Here is a 19,934-nt window from a genome sequence, read left to right on the forward strand (position 1 = left end):
CGGTGTTACACCTTATTTGTGACCCATTCATGGAAATATAAAGAGAACTATCAGGTTCCGTGACCTACCTGACTTGACATTTATCTATCTATCTAATCATAATAAATATATATATTTACGTCAGAACCTAGTGTAGGTACAAAGGTGGCTCATTTTACTCAATATTGGAACCGGTTTGGTTGAGCACTCAAATATGTTACTGGTCATCTGTATAGTATATCCACAAGTTAATTTGTCCATTTCACTTGTCCTGTAATTATGCTTTATTGAGTTATTCCGTCCCCATGTTAAAGTATAACATGAAAGTAGGAGACAATATTAAACTTGTTAATGGCCGGACATAAATGTAACTTTACACAGTGCTTTGTTAATATTTTATAAACATTTTTAAGTCATTATTACATGCAGTCACCCTACATTTACCCAACAACTTTGTCAATGGGTTTGGGAAAGGTGTCGCAGTCATAAAAACACAGAGCAAACATATGCAGAGATTTCATTTGTCCTTTCTTTATTTCAGAACATACAATTATTTAAGTCTCCACCAAAACTGATTGAGCAGAACAGATTAATAGTAAGAAACAAGTGCTTTTTTCTAATCATTCACATCATTGTAGTTCTTTTAAAACCAGCTGGCAACACTCAGCCACCTTAGATGGATCGGACACTGATGAATACTTGGTTATTTGAGAGTTGACCCCCAGGGAGCGAGCCAGGTCCTTGGCTGTCTGGTCTGAGGCCACAGTGGTTCCCAAGGCCACCAGCAGCCTAAACACGGCCTCCTTGTCTTGTACCGTCTCCAGAGCTCTACTGGCTACAGACAGGCACTGGGCTTTGGCCTCGAGATCGGGTTGGCTGTGCAGGCAGCCGGCATAGTTAAGCACCAGAGTGGCCAGGGCAACGTGGATGTTCTTATTGCAGACGGTGGTGAGGTCGGCAGCACGTGACAGCACCGTTTCACGCTGGGTCATGAGGAGGGCTCGGCCATGCCTGCCACTGAAGCAGTTACACAGAGTCCGCAGAGCCAGCATCAGGTTGGCAGGACGTCCTTCAGGCCTCATCAGGCTCAGCAGGTGGTTGCACAGCTGGACTCCCTCTGCCTCTCCACAGAGGCTCTCGTTCACCAGAGGGTTGCGCACTGCCAGCCTCATAATATCCAGGATTGGAAACACAATGTCTAGAGGCCAGGGGAAGGAACGGGGAGTTTGGTTAGTGAGCTGAATTATCTTACGTTCATTTTCTGTTTTTGATAATTACTTGGCAGAAAACATAAACCAATAAACAAAAATAACATGAAAGACAAGTCAGAAATTGGATTGGAGCGCCATTGTTTTACCTTCAGGCCAGTGAGCGGCTTTCCAGAGCAGATTGATCTGCTGGATGGTTGGAGACGGCTTGGAGGAGTCACAGACAGACACCAGCAGCATCTCAAGACTTTCCAGAATTTCTTCAGAAAGCTTGTGCTCCTGTGGGGCACCTCCATTCAGCTCCCTCACCTTGGCTGGTGAGGAAAGGACAACATGATACTGCCATCACTAAATAAGCAACAACAAAGTCAAAAACACCTTTAGATATCAGAAGTTTATACAGTTTAACACTCAAAAGTTATCCTGCTTCATCAGGACTGTAGTTGTGTGGTTTGATCAGATTTTATTGACAGGGCAACGATTTTATTCAAATTTTACTCAATTCTGAATGGTGTAGGGGCATATATGACATCACCTTTTCCCAAGTGAGCCCCACCCAAACCAGTGAGAGGAGCTCAGAGGCAAATAAATGATTACAGAAATCTGTACTGTGCAATAACCAAAATGGCTCAAACTTGAGCAGAAAATTATGTGTTCACAAAGGACCCTGTTAGTCTTTGTAAAAAGCTGATTGAGAAAAAAAGGTTTTCAGGGCCTTCAATGCAAATTCTATAGACATGATTCAAGTGTCCAGACACCCAGCAGCCCATTTATAAAGTCCTTAGAAATACTCACAACTCAAGAAGCCATTCAGATAAATGATTGAACATCTAAATCTATGAATGTATGCCAAGTTGTACCTTTTTTAGATTTTTTACAGTCTAATGTGGTAAGATGAGGGTGTCTTAAAAGATGGATTAAGACCAAGTATGACTTTGTCAGCTTGGCTTTATAGTGGACTGTAGAGGCATCATCATCATGCCCATAGTTGCAAAGCTTACCAATGATCTGCGAGGCGTTGGCTTGCTCAAAGATCACACCATCGGTCTTGGGGAAGTAGATGTTGGTTGTCGTCTGTCCGAGGGCTGCTGAGGAGTAGGCGCCTCCTCCTGCAGAGTAGGGAATAGTGAGAACCAATGAGTCCATGACTAAATAAAAGGATTCAAATCTAAACACAGCTGCCTTGCACCATTTACATATAGGGGAAGTTGGTGAAAATTCAGAGGCTCCTTCAGTAAGTAACTCACCTGTGAAGGGATCTGCCACACCGACGGGAGCACTTGGGTTCGATTCGGAACCTGGGATGTAGCGACCGGAGCCTGTAGGGAGAAAAAAAAGTAGCCGTGAAAAGAACATCTTTACTAATTTTCAGATCAGATCAGAATCATTTCTTAAATCATAGTGTACCTGTGAAGGGATCAGCTCCGAAAGCCGCCCTATTATCAGAGTCCCCGGGGATATACCGAGCTCCTCCTGTCAAATGAGGAGACAAAAGAGGAAAATATAAATGTAGTGTAATATCCATTAAATGCTGTAATGAAAATAGTAAATATAAAATATACTGTTTATAAGCAAAAGACACTAGCTGTTTCTGGAAATGAGAAAACCAAGCCTAAGTATCTATCTTTTGGCCTCACCAGTGAATGGGTCACCACCAGCAGGCTGGGCTGGTCCCACCACGTGTCCTTTGGTGTTTTCTATTATAAAATTGGCAACCTGGTCGAGGAACATGGGGCTGAGGTCATTCTTCTGCAAAAAGTTATGCGCCGTCAGCCAGGGGTCCTCTGACACATTGTAAGGCAGCTTCATGGACGGCCCCCCCTCATTCACATCAATGGTGAAGACGTAGTCATATTCCTGAGGGGAGATAAGGACTCATTGATAACTGCCGTCATGTGTGCGCGCACACGTTTCCTTGTCAATGAGCGTGTGGTCTTACCTTTCCTTCATACATCACACTCTTGGAAGTCTGTTGATTTGACCCTCCAACAACATCTCCGATCTTCATCCAGCGGCCATCCCTGACGCTCCACTGATAGGCCTCCACCTTCTGTCCATCTTTAATCAACCGCGTCTGTCCGTCACGATTCCCTGGGGAAATAAGGAAACAAAAACATGATGTAGAAACAGCCTTGGCACCTTTTCATTATCAGACTGAATTGTGCGATCTTAGATGTCTAAAGCATGAACCAGAAACATCAGATAAGACAAAATAACGCCTGTCTATTTTCTTACCTGGCTCATTGAGGTGTTCCCTACCGGGAAGGTCCTCCAATTTGATGTCTCCAAGGTCGCCTGTCTTTGGGTCAATGGTGGTTTTGGAGAGTTCATCCTCAAAGGCCTGTAGGTCCTCTGCGCTCGCCATGCGGTCCTCAGCTTCCGTAAACACACGGATAATGCCATCACTGTGGACAGGAGCAGCAGCATCTGGGTTAGCCACAAAACTACTCAATATATAAGTTGATCATGTTATGTGAATGAAGAGTGGTGTCAGAAACGAAAGCAGTGGGCATGAGAAGATAAAAGCACTTGAATAAAAATATATATGATGTGACTAACTGCACATTAGCATGTTACCTGGCTCCTATGGCTATATCGCCATTTGGTAGAATACAGCAGCACCAGACAGACTGGGCAGGCAGGCGGATGGTCTGAGAGCACTCTCCCTGCCTCCATATCCTCAGAGTCCTGTCCTCCCCTGTGCTTATGAAATCTAAGGGGGGGGGGGAATGACTGAGGTCAGGGTAAAGCCAGCTACCATCTTAGAGCAGGAAAACAAATGGACACTGGTTTAATAAATAAGAAAACACCAGCAGCTGGTTACGCACATTCCACGCACATGCCATTCCACTCTTTAGTAACCCTTTAAATATTAATATAAATGAACACACCTTGACTATTGGGGAAGACAGCCATGCTGTAGATGTAGTTGGTGTGGCTGTAGTAGACCTGTACGCATTCGCCTGTCACCAGCCACCTTCTGATACTCGTGTCATTGCTGCAAGAGAAGAACTCAGTGCTGCTGATCACTGCTAGTCCCCTTACACAGTCCTCATGACCTAAAGTGGAAGAAAAAAAAAAAGTTTGTAATCTTGGAGTTCAAACATAAAGCCCATGGACACCAAGAAAAGTCTTCTTATAGTTGAGTATGTTTAATGTGATTAGCTAATATATTGTTCACTTATCATCAAAGAATGACACCGTTTTATATTTTTTTATCTGACATAACTGTTGATTGCATTCAGTGCCACAAGATGTGTTGGCTGAAACCAGTTTAAAAGTTCGAAGGATTGAGGGTGAACTTCTTACAATAACCAGATATGCCTACAGAGCTACATTTAAAACAGCTCAGTTCAAAGACAAAGAATTTATTCATTACAACCAGCCACCTGCAAACTCTCACCTGTGAATGTCCTCTCACATCGACCAGCTTTCCAAAGCTTGATGGTCTTATCTGCTGATCCAGACAGCATGAGGCCTTGTTCAGGTAAGATGATCGCTGCCCACACTGCTGCGGTGTGGCCCTGTAGCAAAGGTAACAAGCAGTCAGAGACAGCAACTTTTGACTAACTTCCTCTTAAGGAAACTCTTCAAAGAGAAAATCAGAGTAACATATAAAATGGCAGAAACTTCGGCAGACCTCCAACGTCATCATGCACTTCTCATTGAGCCAGACTTTGGCTGTGGTGTCCCAGGAGCCACTCAAAAGTGTCCCAAACTTCCCAGAAGACAGAGCGCAAACTGTGGAGATTAAACAAACCAGGTAACACATGAGTACAAATGACAGCAGAGCTTATTAGGATGTAATTAACCTGGGAGTGTACAGTAAAGCACAAACCACCTGTATTTTTGTGACCCTTGAGCGTGTATAGGGGCTGTGGTCGGTCCAGTGTGAAAACACAGATGTTATTATCATTTCCACCTGTGGCGACGAGTCCTCGAGGATATGTATCGCTGGGTGCGATGATGCATACAGAGGATACAAAATTTGAGTGGCCAGTCATACAGTGCATCTCTGTGAAGCCGTTGTCTGGGCTGTCAGGAGGAGGGGAAAGAGAGCAAAGACAGCTTCAGTGAACAGGGTTACTTGTATGGGAACAAGTGGTTGGAAATTATGCGGCTGATAATGACAAGAGTCAGTAAATGTAACTGAAAGACAAAAGACATAATGATACTCTAAAGGTAGTGACCTTAGGTAAGTAATCTAACACCCGTGTTGAGTACAGAGTTGCAATTGAATGAATGACAAAGCTAATTTGAGCACACGTTAGCAATGCGCTTGCTAGCTAACTTAGCTACCAACGTCAACACGACTTTATCACGTTTCTAGGAATACCCTCAGTGGGGGTTGTTAACTGGTTTGTTGCTTTTCAGGGCGAGGGCACATTTCCTGGTCACAGGCTTACTTATAAACTGGAATAAATCGTAGCCAACCATCACAGTTCTTTAGTCGGTAGCAGGCTGATGCTAGCTACCTTGAGTTGGGCACCCAGACTCTTCCGGTTCGGTCTCTGGACACAGACACGAAAGCTCCTTCTGGAAAAACAGTAGATGCGAGTCCCCTGACGTCCATTTCGTGGCCCGGGATGGAGCACCTTAGTTTATATGACTTAGCCGATGCCATTTTGCCCCGACAGCACAATGAAAGCACCACAGTGGAGTTATGCTAAGCGGCGCCGCTGTCAACAAACACCGGCAGCTCATGCTAGCGGAAGTCGAATTACGTCACTGACCACTTACCAGATGAAATAAATATATTTTTATTTAATTCCGATTAAATACGAGTGTTTGTGAGTTTAAACTATTACCGCTGAGACATTATGTTCACGAATATATTTAAAAAATGACAAATGTGAACGAAGCCGGCTGCCTCTTCATGTATTAGCCATATTTCACCAGAAGGTGGCAGCAGACTGTTTCCTGTATTACAGGTGGTGCACTGCGCCCCAACCGTGTCCACCGCCCACCAGACCTGTCCACTGCAGCACAGGGCTACTGCACACAGTCAGGATGGATCAGGAAACCCTGGTGATGCTGTTCAAATGAAGCCTTAAACTGTCCCTATGGGTGCACAATGAAATCAGAGCCCCAGGATTCATCAGCTCCCATTAACAGAGTTGGATAGAGTGCATTAATAATAATTCCGAGTAGTCCTAATTGGAAATTGCATTATTGCAGCTGCCAGTACATCACAAAATATGAACGTAAGGAGTCTTAGAGGTAAATAAGAAATGAAATAACAAAAGCAGAAATATAGAACACAATAATCTTTAACTGGAAACTGAGTTTTTAAAAAAAGACCACAATCAAACCCTTAATATGCTCAATGGCGATGGCTGGTGACATACTGTATATTTCTAGTGTAAATCCAGTATTAGCTGTATATTAGTGTCTCACATTGATGTGGCAGGGTGAGTCATTGGGACAGCATACACAAGTAGACCTGTTGACAATAACTAACCTGTTCATCCAGTTCATAGTTGTTATATCAGTTGTTCACCAGAGAGAAAAACACAACAAAGAAGAAAAAATCCAATCTGTGCAATGCACAAGCAGTGATCTGTGTTTATCTATGCTTAAAATGTGATTTAAAAAATGAATTACTCAATTTTTAATAATTCCTTAAATAATTACTATTATTACTTATAATATTTGCTGCTTTGCTGCTGATCAACTAAACTAAATTGGTCGGTTGTAGTTTTTTTAAAATACAAAATCAATTAGAATAGCTTCAAATCAAATAAGTCCCTAATACCCCCCTTTGATAGAATTAGCCTTTTCTCATCACTGAACGTGTTTTCTCTCTATCATTAGACTACAGCGCCGTTTAAAGGTGTTTTATTTTTGAGCCTACGTAAACCGGAAGTGTGTTTGTACGGCAGGTGACAGCAGCGCTCCTGTCCAGCCCCCGGAGGCTCGGAGGAGGAAGTAGCTTCACTGATACGTGCGCTGAATAGGACAGCAACATAAAGAAGTATGTATGTTTTATTTCTTTAAATCACTGGTAGTAAATCATGGCTGACGAGAGACACGTTGAATGATATAATTTGCATGTGACCGCGAGTGAGAGCAGGATGTTAGCCCGCTGGTGTTAGCTAACACAGAGAGGCTGGAGAGCCAAGCCCATCGCGGCTGTCAGTGCTATCAGTAATGTGACTGATGGAGCAGGTTGTTAGTTCAGGCGAGCAGCAGAATGGAGGCTGCTTGTGCTGATAAAACTGGCAGACATTGCTAAACGTGTGTAAGGTAGTAGAGGATGGGCGTGCTTCCAGACACCTGCTTTATAACACTGTAGGTAGGCCTGTGTTAGGGTTTCATCTCATGGCCAATTCTAGAAAAAATGACCAAATATGTCCTGTCAGCACATGTCAGACTGTGGTATCTCAATCACACTGTTTTGCAGTTGATCAGTCATCTACACATAATGATTCTGATTGTCATGCTACAGTATTTAAGGTCAAATGTACCATATTTGTAATATTTCCAAACATTAAGCGGAGATGTGCGTCTGCATGTGTGTGTGTGTGTGTTACTCTGTAGGTTTCCCCAGAGCCCCAGCAGCCATGAAGCTTCGACTGCACTTTGTGGTGGACCCTATGGGCTGGCTGTGCATCAGCGTGGTGTTTGGGATCTGGCTCTACAACACTTTCTTTATTCCTAAACTGGTTCTACTTCCACATTACAACGAGGGACACATCCCCTGGGCCATAGTTGTTTGTGAGTGTCATTGTTTCCACCGTAGGAGTTTGTTGACACCCCAGTGTATGAATCACACACTTTTAGTAGAATTAAACCTTGTGTTTTCCTCCAGGTTATTACATAGCGTCAGCACTCTGCATAGCGGCCCTATTCAGAGCTTCCACGGCAGATCCTGGCCGTCTTCCTGTGGACCCTCACATACCTCACTCTGGTACGGATACAGAAATGATCACACCGATGCTCTGACTTCTTTACCACTGAATCTGGAGCTAAAATGTGTCATCAATTATATATTACAGATTGTGAATGTGTGACTGAAAATCATCTGAAAATCTTTGTCAGTATAACAATTTCATTTTTTTCACCAGATTTGTTCCTCATATTACTTAATTGGATCACATTCAATGCAGTTAATAATGTCACTGTGGTCATGGGAAATTGATATATGTTGAAATATGTTTAAGCATTTATTATTACTGTGTCACTATTTGACTATGTCAGTAGCCAGTAATAAGCTGCGGATTGTTGTTTTTATGTCACAGAGCGAGAGCACTGGGAGTTGTGCAATAAGTGCAACTTAATGAGACCTAAAAGGTCCCACCACTGCAGTCGCTGTGGCCATTGTGTACGCAGAATGGACCACCACTGTCCTTGGTACACACACACACACACACACACACACACACTCACACACACTCACACACTTGTGAAGGTCTTATCTTAAACATATTAAACACATTGCTTACATGACACATGGACTCATGAGCCCAGTATGTCATACAAATGTTGACCTGCATTCTATTTATTTATTTGCCTCCTGGTTTCATATAAATATTTTATATAAAGCTTATAAAATATACAAGGCATGTCAGGCTTTTGCTGCAAATATAATTCTGGGAAAATTGACAAAATGAAAGATATTCATGTTTGTACATAAATACATCCAGTCCTGATCATATCAGTCCTATTCTGTTATAAAAATGATATAAAATGATGTCCTCAATCCTTTTTTTTCCCTTTCAGGATCAATAACTGTGTGGGAGAAGACAACCACTGGCTCTTCCTGCAGCTCTGTTTCTACGCTCAGGTCCTCAGTTTGTTCACCCTGGTGCTAGACTTCTGCCAGTACTATTACTTCCAGCCACTGACGGGACTAGACCAGGTATATTCTACAGCAGTACGAATTATTGCTATCTTCAGTTGACAGAAAAATGTTCACAGACGATATTACAGACATGTATATGGAGCAGATTGGACTAATCAGTGTACTTATTTAGTTAACTGAAAGTGTTAACTTAAACCTGGCTGTTTTAAGATTATAAAATAAGAGGATTTCACACCAAAGGGTTGACGCTCAGTTTTCCTCCGCCAGGAGAAGTTTACAACGCGCCATGAACTGGCTCTGCTGCGAGTCTCAGCGCTCATGGGTTTGGTCATGTTTGGTGGGATGACCAGCTTGTTTTACACTCAGATGGCGGGCATCCTCTCTGTGAGTACTGAGTCATTGTCTTGTTTCAAAGGGTTTTCTGCTGTAATTATGTTAATGTGATTATATCTTCCCTAAACAGAGTGCAGCTAATATTTCCAAGCTAGTATTACATTTTCTCCTGTTGAAAGCCACTTCTGTCTTCTCAAGAACGATCTGGCCGACAAGGCAGCAGCACACAAAGCTTCAGACCGAACGACATGACATAGTAACCAAAAATAAAACAACCAGTGCCCGTAATGCTACGATCAATAGAAACAAAGAGAGAAAGTGTGCAGTCAGGCTGTGTCTGTGCAAGTGTTTGTACAGAGTTGCATTTTTTATATCTTTGGCATAACAAAGTCATTTTATCACAGCACAAAGTCTTAGCCTTAGCCTCCATGATGAGTTGAGTATTTAGAGGCAATAGATACAGAGCAACACATTAATGATGCAAATGTTTTTCGATAATCAGGTCACACTTAAATCAAGGTCCCAAATATCATGATGGAGCTTATTTAGTAAAATGATCCACTCACTTTGCCTTGTCCTTTACTTTTCCCCTTACAGGATACTACCACCATTGAGAAAATGGCTCAGTTCTCAAATGAAATGTGAGTTTGTTTAACTCTGTCGGGTAAATATTAGTTTCCAGTAGCATGAGAAGAAATAAGTGCTAGATTGTGTTTTTGATGGATGCAGTGACGTTTGTTCCAAACGAGAAAATAATGCAGTAATTGGTGAACTTTGGAGATGCTTAAAGGCACATTTTGTTACCTCAGAGTGAGGCTAGCTGTTTCCCATTGCTTCCAGCCTTTATGCTAAGCTAAGCTAACTGACCGCTGGCTCCAGCTTCATATTGAGCAGAGATATGAAAGTGTTATCACCCTTATAGCTCGATTGATTTTTCCCCCATCTTTTCAGATATGGCTCAAAGAGATCCTGGCAGTGGGCTCTAGCTGAAGTTTGCGGCACTCGCTGGAAACTCCTGTGGTTAATCCCCATCCGAAGCAGGCAGGCGCTCCAAGCCAGCCACCACTTCCGCACCCACGTGTAGTCCGGTAGCACTACAGTGCCTCCTACCTGCACAGATGGTAGGGGCTGCCATGATGAAACACTGTATACACTGTTAAGAATCCATCTGCTCGCCTTCACCGTCCTCTTTTGTGCTATGGGAGCTGGGCAGCAGTCTTGGTTTGTCAATGGATACTCTAAGCTTTTTTTTTTTTCTTTTTTTGCCTTTCTCTACAAAGCCCAGACTGGCAGTTAACAGGGGCAAGGAACACCCAAGGGACTGATGGGAAAAAGTTGCTTTTTTTACTCACTGTGACTGCTACTTTCAGCATTTGGAGGAAACGACTTTTAATGGCTAATTGCATCAAAAGGATGGAAGTCTTCACCTGAAAGCAGCTGGTGAAAGGGACCCCTCTCAGGTTACTTTAATAAAGAGCCTTTACTACTGACCTTTAATCAACTTCAGACAGAGCTAGGGTAACTCCAGTGTGTCTATTAGAAAGACATTTTTGTATAAAGTTTGTGCCTTGTTTCTTTTTACTCCGTCTGTTTTATTTGCCATGCATGAGCAGTATTTTTTGTTTCATGTCTTCTGGTTGGTGATGTGAATCGTGAAGGCCTCTGGTGCGAACTTCATACCTTTACTTGATCATCATTTGATGATTCATGAATGTTTTCTTGCATTGTTCTATGAACGTTTTACCTATGAAGTGATGTTTTATGAAGCATGGCCACAGAATAAGTTCATGACGTGAACACTGATATGTGATACTGTACTTTTATGACAAGTCAAGTAAGGACATGTGTAATAGTAAGCAGACACAAGTTTATAGTCTCAGTCTTAGGCTGTATATGTTGTAGTCAAACCTGCTGTATAATCAAGTTGTTTCTTTGAGTATAACAAACACTCCACAGCCCGCTCATATCATCACCTGATCATAACCTCGCAAAATTCTTATTGAAGGGGTTCGAGTGTGATATATTATCCTCAAAGATTTAAACTTTGGCTTTGGACTTTATTCACTGTTTATCTTAAAAGAATAGTTGACATTTTGGGAAATGCTACTTTTCCGCTTGCCAGGCGTTATATGACAAGACGGATGCCATTCTCATGTAGTATTAAATAAACAACATATAACATGCTAATTAGTGAGCTGCTGGTAGACTTTTGGACTGAGCCGGGCTAGCTGCTTCCTCCTGTTTCCAGCCGTTATGCTAAGCTACGCTAACCACAGGCTGACTGTAGCACTTTTACAGCACAGACATGACAGTGTGGTAACTCTCAGCAAGAGACCAACGAACATGTTTCCCAAAATGTCGAACTATTCCTTTAAATCAGGCACTAGCACTAATAATGCATCGTCGCAAATGAATTTTGAACATGCATCGTTCATTTTAGCAGTCCTGAAAGTATAATTTGTGATGTTTTCTCATCATTTTAGTGCTGCAGCTGTTATAGTTAGGTCTTAAATGTTTCTGAACAAGTGGCTTTATAAATGCGTATCTTTATCAGTAAAACAAAACCTAGCAGATTATTCTATGTGTGGTGACATATAGCTAGTTGACACTTGACACACCATTGACAAGTTATTTATGGTGGTTTTGCTGTAACACTATGGTACTGTTAAGAAATTTTATTGAATTCTCTAAGCGGCTACTTAAGGAGAAGATGACTCAATGCTTAGTAATACTAGCATAGCGTGGTTGTCATTGTGTATAATACTTGGCAATCCCATGGCTCAACCTGTACGTAAACAAAGCTTACCATGTGTGGGAAAAAGTACTTTCCAAGTAGTTTTAAGTGCCTTTCTAGGTCTTTTTACTCTCACAGTTCATCATCATCATCATGTGGGTCTCCATGGAAGCCAAAGACCTGGGGAAATGTTGCAATAGTCAGCAAGCATTCAGTAAATGCATGTTTCACCAAATTTCTGAAGGTAGCGGTCCAATATTATGCACTGATTTTCACATTAGCACACAGTCTGTTTCACTGCATCAATGGTACCCTTGAACTTTAACTTGAATTTATTTTATTTGATATATGTCCTCTGTTTTATTCATATCTTTTATTCGATTGTTCACATTTGCATGAGTGTGTGGTGGTAACTTTGCTCAGTGGTTTTTATAACTCAGATTCAGGTTCTTGGATGTTTGTGTGAATTATTGTTGTATATTTTTTTGGTGGTGGGATAATGGGTGGGCAAATGTGTGTGATTGAAAGCAATAAGCATTGTGTGTCCGTAAAGCCATCATTATTGTTACAACAGTGGTGAAAATCCGATATGTATTGTGAAGTATATAAATTGGGTGGATGAGTTTGATTCGTTACTCGCTAGCCCTGACTTAAACATTTATCAATACTTCAGTAACCTCAGCCAAGGTTAACACTGCTGTAGCTGCTGTGCATACTTTTACATTATGTCTTCAATCAACAACATGTCAGCGTCAACAGGTCATGTTGTTATGTACAGAATAACAGAGAGGCTCAAGTTCATTTGATATGAATTACGAGCTGCAGGAGACGGGGGTGGGATCCTTTCAGGGAGGCTGTGCTAACTCACTTTCCCTCACATCCGGTATCTGGGGTCCCTCAGGGCTCTCAGTTTGGATCTGTGCTATTCTGTTCACGCTGTTCATGTGCTGTTTTTGGAATGTGTTTCCAAGCTTTATTTTGTTTAATTCAGACCTCAAACGCTGAAACAGTTGAGTTATATGAATTAAATGAATACACACTATGTATGTCATCCATTTTTTTATGTGTAGAAAGCCTATGAAAGATTGTCAAATAATCATGTTCAAAATGTATTTATTGTGATTATCAACAATATCCTATAGGTATTCATATTCTAATAAATTAGATTCTGGATAAAGAGCTGATTCTTCTCTCTTTTGAAAAGTTGTTACTAAATTTTGTCTGTAGCTTTAGCATTCATGTTCATATTATTAAAATAAGGGGGGAGGTAATGATTGTGTCATTGTCCAGTGTAATGTATATTTAGCTTGGAGGGAGCAGCAGACATTATTGTGTTTAGCCACCATACTTAACCCAAGGTGAGCAAAGATGACAAAACAGCAAAGAAGTTCAAAATATAACCGAATAAATAATAAGTAATATTGTTAGGTTAATGAATGATAGAGTGTAAAAGGAATTATCAAGCTTTATACCTTCCTTCAATCAGTTTGCAACAAAAAACCTGCCATTGAGAGAACTGTTAGCACTGTTAACACTGTTATGGCTCCTTTATGACTTGGAAGCTAGAAGTGACAACTTGGGGGGAGATGGGCTTGATGTTTTTCGAGGAGCTATAGAAGCAGAGCGACGTATTCAAAGACTGCAGACAAATTGCTTCCCTTTGTCTATTAAGTAATGTAATCGGGCGTAAAATGTGTAACGTGATGACACAGAGGCCCACTGTCAGACATGACTGGTCCTTGTGACCTGTTCAACACACCCAGTACTTTAATTTAGAGAATACAGAGTATTAGTCATAGTATACGTACGAATGATCATTTTCTGACATTTTCTCTCTAAACAAAGACGTTTTTTTTATCCCAATTTTGGGCCAGTTTTGTACTAAACACAGCGCAGCATCAAAGTCAGCCTGCCTGAATGGTTCACTGCTGTTTGTTTCTCTCAGTATAATTACTACGTGTCACAATAAGAGCAGCGGCGCAGTTGTCTCCAGCCAAATGGTCATTGTCCGGAACAGTTCTTAGGTCTCAGTGAGGCGTGTGTAATGTGTGCATGATCCGTGAACGTAAGCTATGTGTGTTGTCTGAAATGGTTACATGTTTTAAACATGCACTGAACGCACTTGGTCTTGCTAAATCAAAAGTTTGATGCGTCCACAGTCCCGACGAGGCGATCCCAGACTAAAGAGGATCATAAATGTCTTTTGCTCTTTGGATGACAACTGAGAGCAGCTATTTCAAGAAATAGATCATTTATAGTCTAAGGAGTATTGATAAACCAGTATGGTGAAATGTTACGATGTCAGTCTATACAGTCTGTCTGTCATATTAGAATACAAGTCATTTAACCAATCTTAATTCAGGATGTTACATTACAATATCAGTGAAATTAAGATATATGTCCTTTTTCCATCACCAGACCACACATTGAGCATTTGGGGGTTAATTATTAGAAAACATAGTTGTTCTCAATTACATGACGTTTGTATACCATCTCTCTTATTATGGCTGATGCTTGATCTTTATTCAGGTGATTTACAGTGCAGGTGCAAGAAGTAATATCCAAACCAGTTTTTGTAATCAAATATATTAAAACAAAAACACAGTCAAATTGAAGGAGTCTAGATAATAGCAGTCTGGGGCAGTCTGGGTTAAATGTGCTCTTAATCTCTGGTAATGGTTGGTCAACTGGACTAATTAAATAAGTGACCACCTGCTACTTTTACAGTCTATGACATCTGGCTGAACAAAAGAAATAATTAGCCACATGCTTGATAAACATAAACTGTGCTTGGAACAGTTAGATCTCAGATACAAGGCTGTTTACCTGTCTAGGATTGGAGTTAGTGGCTTGGCGTGTTCTGCTGCCATTTTGCCAAGCCTAGACAAGGATTAAGTCTAGGAGATGGAAGACAGAGTTTATTATCGGATCACGAGTTATGAGTAGCATGATCATTTTTAGATTTCCATCCATATGGGCCATATATCCTATATGACTTGGTAATTAGGGTCATCCCCACCACTGGTTACGCTTTGCTCAAAGAACTTATGTTGATGCGTTGCCTCAGTTTTTTCTTCTCTTTCAGGAGATGTCCAGTTTTCCGTATCCATAAAATGGCATAAAGCAAACCAATCTGCTTTTTAAATCCATTTAGAATCTCTCACTGACTCTCTGAACCCGCTGTGACATAGTTAGAAATAATTTCTGTGTTTCTTCCCACTATTGATAAAGGCATAATTAGATTTTTTAGACCTCAGCGAGTCATGTGGGTGGGTTCCTAGTGGCAGGTGTCTGCAACGTTCCTCCATTCTCAGCTCCACTGCTGAATTTCTGAACATGGAGGTATTGATTGGCCTATTGATTTTCAAATAAGCTCTCATTGTAGAAAGTAGAAATCCAATTAAAAGTTGAACTTAAAACAGTTAATCCAATCAAGACGATGAAATGTATCGATTTTACCCTCAAAATCAATAAGGTGCACGCGTCTCTGCGTGAGCTCCTGAACTTTCCTTTCTCCAAAAGAATGAGGAGCGCATTATGTGCCAGCTGAATAATGTGTCAGACAGGTTGCTTTTTATCTGCTGAACTGGTCTTCTGATGAAACAATCTGATTATTTCTGTGCTTCGTTGACACTGGCTTTACTTCCTCATTGTTGTCTCAACAGAGCACACTGCTGCATGCTTTATCGCTCCCCTTTGCCACAGACAAACAAAAATGAGCTTGCATATTTGATGATGGTGACAAAAATACAGAAATTAAATGAAGTCATTAAGTATCAAGGTGATCCAAATAAAGTGAAGTATGTTTTTAGAGCTCATAATGATGCCTTAGGGATGACAGAACCCCAAACAGGACATTAAGGTGAAAAAAAACTTTAGAAATAAGCCACTTGGACATATTAAACTAGTTATTTTTCAAATGCTTAATGATATATTAATTAGAGAATAAGATATAACAACATATAGCCAAGCCTCACAAGATGCTGAAAAGAATAAGTACCTAATTTCCTCAGTATGGCTTCATAAGTCAGACATCCTTTTCCTCCCCTCTCATTCCTCAGTGTGACGCTCGCCGGCCGTGTCTCTGTCATGAGCTGACATTTGCCTTCCGTGGTGGCTGCTGAGTGTTTTATTGTTCTCCGTGTTTAAGAACCAATTAAATTGGCCGGCTCCTAATTAGGCTCCTAATTAGTGCTTTATTAAAGTCAGGTGCGCTGAAAAGGTCAGCCGTGAACAGGTACTTATTAAAAGCAGGCACGGGCCTACAGAGCAATCAGCTGCAGGACAAACATGCAGCGTGTTGTCTACACAGCAGGTGCCTAATTAGAGTGCTTAAGTCCTGTTCATTTCCATTAGATTTCTAATTTGTGAGCTATTTACAATGATTTTTTTAATTGTATTTTGTGGCCTTGAACCTTACGTGCTAAAATATAGTGTTCAACAACTTCTGACTTGAGTGTGCCTGTGCCACAAACCACTATACAGTTGTCATTTCCCAAGCATTAGCCTTTTTCATTCACTCCATCTATTTGTTGTAACCGACGCTACGTTACTGTTGCTAAGTCCTCCCACCATCCCTGTGGGGAAATCCAGCTGCCACCGGGCGGCCTCAGTGTGGAGGATTGGAATGTGGCAGGAGAGAAAAGGTCTTTTCAACTGGCATTCAGATAGCATTTACATGGACACGCCGAACGTCTTAATTCATGGATCAAAACACAGTTGGTTCCAGAAAGCCCTGACACAGAGGGGACGTCTAATGCAACAGGTCGCCTCACGACTACTTGATCTTCATGATCTTCATTTATAGGTAACAGATGGGACCCCCTTTGAATGAGAACAATCATTTCCAGTCACATTAGATAATCCTCTAACAAAAACATAGCTTTTTTTTATTGGCTGAAGTCAGGATCTCCGTATTTTGATACCTCTCATTATTTCTTGAATGACCTTTAGCTCAGTGGTGATATTGGGCTCTTTAGTGGATAATTCCCCGCACTTACAGGTTTTTCCTCACACAAAAACGGAGTTGATGAGGTTGAAATCGAGACACGACTACGGGCCAGATGTCAGCGCTGTATCACAATCAGCTTGCCCCTGACTCTGGCTGGGCAATATTACACAAGAACGACTCCTGCTCTCAGCCCGGTCCAAATTAAATTATTATTATTAATAAAAATGAATTTATTTTTTGCAGATGATCAAGTCCATCAAATTAATCCAAAATTCATCATCATTTATTGGCACAAAGACTTTGTTTCCAGCTGATGGTAAATCCTCAGTGTGCCATTTGCAGCTTCCAGCACTTTGTAGAACAAGTGTAACAGAGGGGAGGGGGGACGGGGGAGGGGGAGGAGGGTGATGTAGGAGGGGGATGGTGAGGGTTGCAGGGTCACGGCTCTTGTAATTACCACAGTCAGGTTCAAGTCACCGGTCAAGTCTTTGCTGTTTTTTTTTTCCCCCTCTTCTTTTCCCACAATGCAACGTTGTCAGGGACTGGCCCGCATGTGGCACAGCATGCCTCCACTGCTGCCCCTTTGATTAGGTGTCTTATCTTCCACCGGGGCGGGAGCGCAGCGATGGCTGGGAAACTGACAGAGAGGTCCATTAAATGGCAGCTTTGTTATGACATGTCAGCGAGGACGTGGTGGATGGTAAGTGGAGCTCCTTCGTCTTGACTTCTTCCTCTTCGGTTGACTTTTGTTATGAACAAGTTGAATGAACTCCATCAAGACAATTATTTCATCTAACACCCTGCAGCAGTTTCAGAACTTTGGACATTATTTGGGAATGATGCTGATGCTGCTCATTAGCTTCTTAAAGTTGAACTCACCCATGGTACCATCATTGTGTGGTGCTTCTGGGAGTTTGGGTCTTTTGTGTCTGTGCCCGGGTCGATATTGATCACATCTGCAGAGGTGTGGAAAAGACTGTGTGATATAACAGGTTTGGAGTGCAGCTCTTGTATTCTCACCTTCTCTAACTCTGCCACCTTCTCTCTAATTTGCCATGCATCAAGTGCCTTCAGCAAAGATGTTTCTCAGCTTGTATTAATACATATTCCTCAAGTGTATCCTTTCATTTAAAATACATATATTTATCTCTATTTCTGATTGAATGTGATCCTCAAGGCCAGCAGTTGTAACTCACTGAACACTGAACAGTTTTAACCTGCTTATACCAGGATTTTGAAGGGCAAAACAAGCCTTAGTAATAACATTTTATGATGTTTTTGTTGAGATAAGTAACTTAAAGGAACTATTTAGCCTCCCCTCTGTACTCCTCAAGTGCACCTCTCTGTGCACCCTCTGCAGTGTTAATTTGATAGTGTGGGACAAAGAGCCCTTGTCCAGCCCGCGCCTTTCCCATGCTGAAGAGGCAACGCAGGCTGACATTTCTTTCTGAATATTTATTTACTGGTCTGACTACAGGCGAGCTTTTATTGTGCTCCGTCGTCAGGGGTTTACGCTTGTCTGTCCCACTGCACATGAGCTGAGAGAAGTGACCCTTTCTGCTCCGGCCACGCTGCTGGTGTTGCTCGCTAAGCCAGTCTGTCCATGTTTTCCATCATATTCTACGTCAGCGTATACAAGCCCATAACGTGTGAATATTGTACTAGTGATAACTCATCATTTGAACTTTCTACTGCGTTTTAGCTGTTTAACCGATGCTGTTTTAAAGGAAGACATCGAATAAAATAGGATCAGCTTCAGCTCTCACATCTGCGAGTTCATATACAGACAGAAAAGAGTGGGGCTGTTAATAATGCAGGAGGGATTTAAGAGCAATTTCAGCAACAGAGGACAGAACGTGATGTGAAGTACGTCGTGGTCAGAAATAGCATTTAATTAAAAGTTTATACTAAAGGTTAGAATATTGAAGGATTTAGCAGAGACCAGCCGACCTGCTGTCTTGCCATGAAAAGTTACTCACAGGTGTGATGAAAGGCCAACCCACGGGAAATGGTGCAATTGGTAGGAAATGGCGTTGGTAACATCTGATGACACAGTGATTGTGTTACAATCTAAGCTTAGCGGACAAAGGCTTCTGTTTTAGTAGTAGTTTTTAGTTGTAGATTATATTTAGATACTACATCAACCTGTGAGAATTTTGAGAATTAAACTCATATTCTGTGTTCTTTGGTCGCTTTGGTTCATTAAGTTAAATGTCAAGCATGCTGATAAAATAAGCAGAACCAGATTACAACAGAGGTGGTCACTGCAGTACCAGCACTGGTATATCGCCACCTAATGGTATTAAAAGACTTATTGAGGTATTGTGCATGCTGGCTCTCTTTTTATTATAGGGACTGATTTTCTTGTCAATTTCCCAGCTTTTACCACATTTAGAATTTTGGACTCACTCGTCTTTTTGCACTGTAGCTGTGCCAATGTTCCAAAAATAGAGAAACATATAGAAACTAGACTTTCTGAATCTGGGAAATCTGTGTTGTAAACTGATCAAATGCTAATAAATCATCCCAGCCTTTTAAAATTAGGGCTACGGTATAATACAGGAGCATAGCTTGAATCTGCAGTGGGTGCATCATGCTCATGATAAGCAGCTAGCAGTTGTGTTTTGAGTCCACATGGGGGCGGTAGGTCCACATCTGGGAGGGATGAATGTGTGAAGGCTCATACCATGTGCCCCAGTAGACTGGCATGATATAATGCAGGATAAAGGGAGGCACAGAGAGCGTGGCGTCACAGTGTGTGATAACGTTATCTTAACCTCAAACAGGAATTAAGAAGTACAATGAACTAAATCTAAATGTAAAACATTCTTGGATAACATACCAGATAATGTGGGTGTTCTGCAAAGTAGTCCAAGATTGACTGAGTGTGCTTTAAATTTCCATTTAGTGGTAGTCTAAAGGAAT

General features: G+C 41.5%; 2 protein-coding genes across 2 annotated transcripts; one reads left to right on the forward strand and one right to left on the reverse strand.

Moving 5' to 3' along the window:
- Window positions 1-490: 490 nt before the first annotated feature.
- Window positions 491-5,875, reverse strand: plaa (phospholipase A2-activating protein). The gene is made up of 14 exons (XM_070855014.1): window positions 5,663-5,875; window positions 5,029-5,222; window positions 4,828-4,928; window positions 4,591-4,711; window positions 4,079-4,246; window positions 3,765-3,900; window positions 3,423-3,592; window positions 3,127-3,278; window positions 2,825-3,044; window positions 2,595-2,660; window positions 2,435-2,506; window positions 2,189-2,296; window positions 1,337-1,501; window positions 491-1,177 (listed from the first exon to the last, which is right to left on the reverse strand). Exons 1-14 carry the CDS (start codon window positions 5,809-5,811, stop codon window positions 609-611), a joined length of 2,391 nt encoding a protein of 796 aa, XP_070711115.1. The 5' UTR covers window positions 5,812-5,875; the 3' UTR covers window positions 491-608.
- A 1,875-nt stretch (window positions 5,876-7,750) lies between these two features.
- On the forward strand, window positions 7,751-11,075 carry zdhhc21 (zinc finger DHHC-type palmitoyltransferase 21). Its single transcript, XM_070854916.1, has 7 exons — window positions 7,751-7,904; window positions 7,999-8,097; window positions 8,429-8,540; window positions 8,910-9,048; window positions 9,259-9,375; window positions 9,922-9,965; window positions 10,276-11,075. The coding sequence occupies exons 1-7, from the start codon at window positions 7,751-7,753 to the stop codon at window positions 10,406-10,408; spliced, it is 798 nt and encodes a 265-aa protein (XP_070711017.1). The 3' UTR covers window positions 10,409-11,075.
- Window positions 11,076-19,934: the final 8,859 nt, after the last annotated feature.

The sequence above is a fragment of the Pempheris klunzingeri genome, chromosome 23 (assembly GCF_042242105.1).
Source record: "Pempheris klunzingeri isolate RE-2024b chromosome 23, fPemKlu1.hap1, whole genome shotgun sequence".
NCBI lineage: Eukaryota > Metazoa > Chordata > Actinopteri > Acropomatiformes > Pempheridae > Pempheris > Pempheris klunzingeri.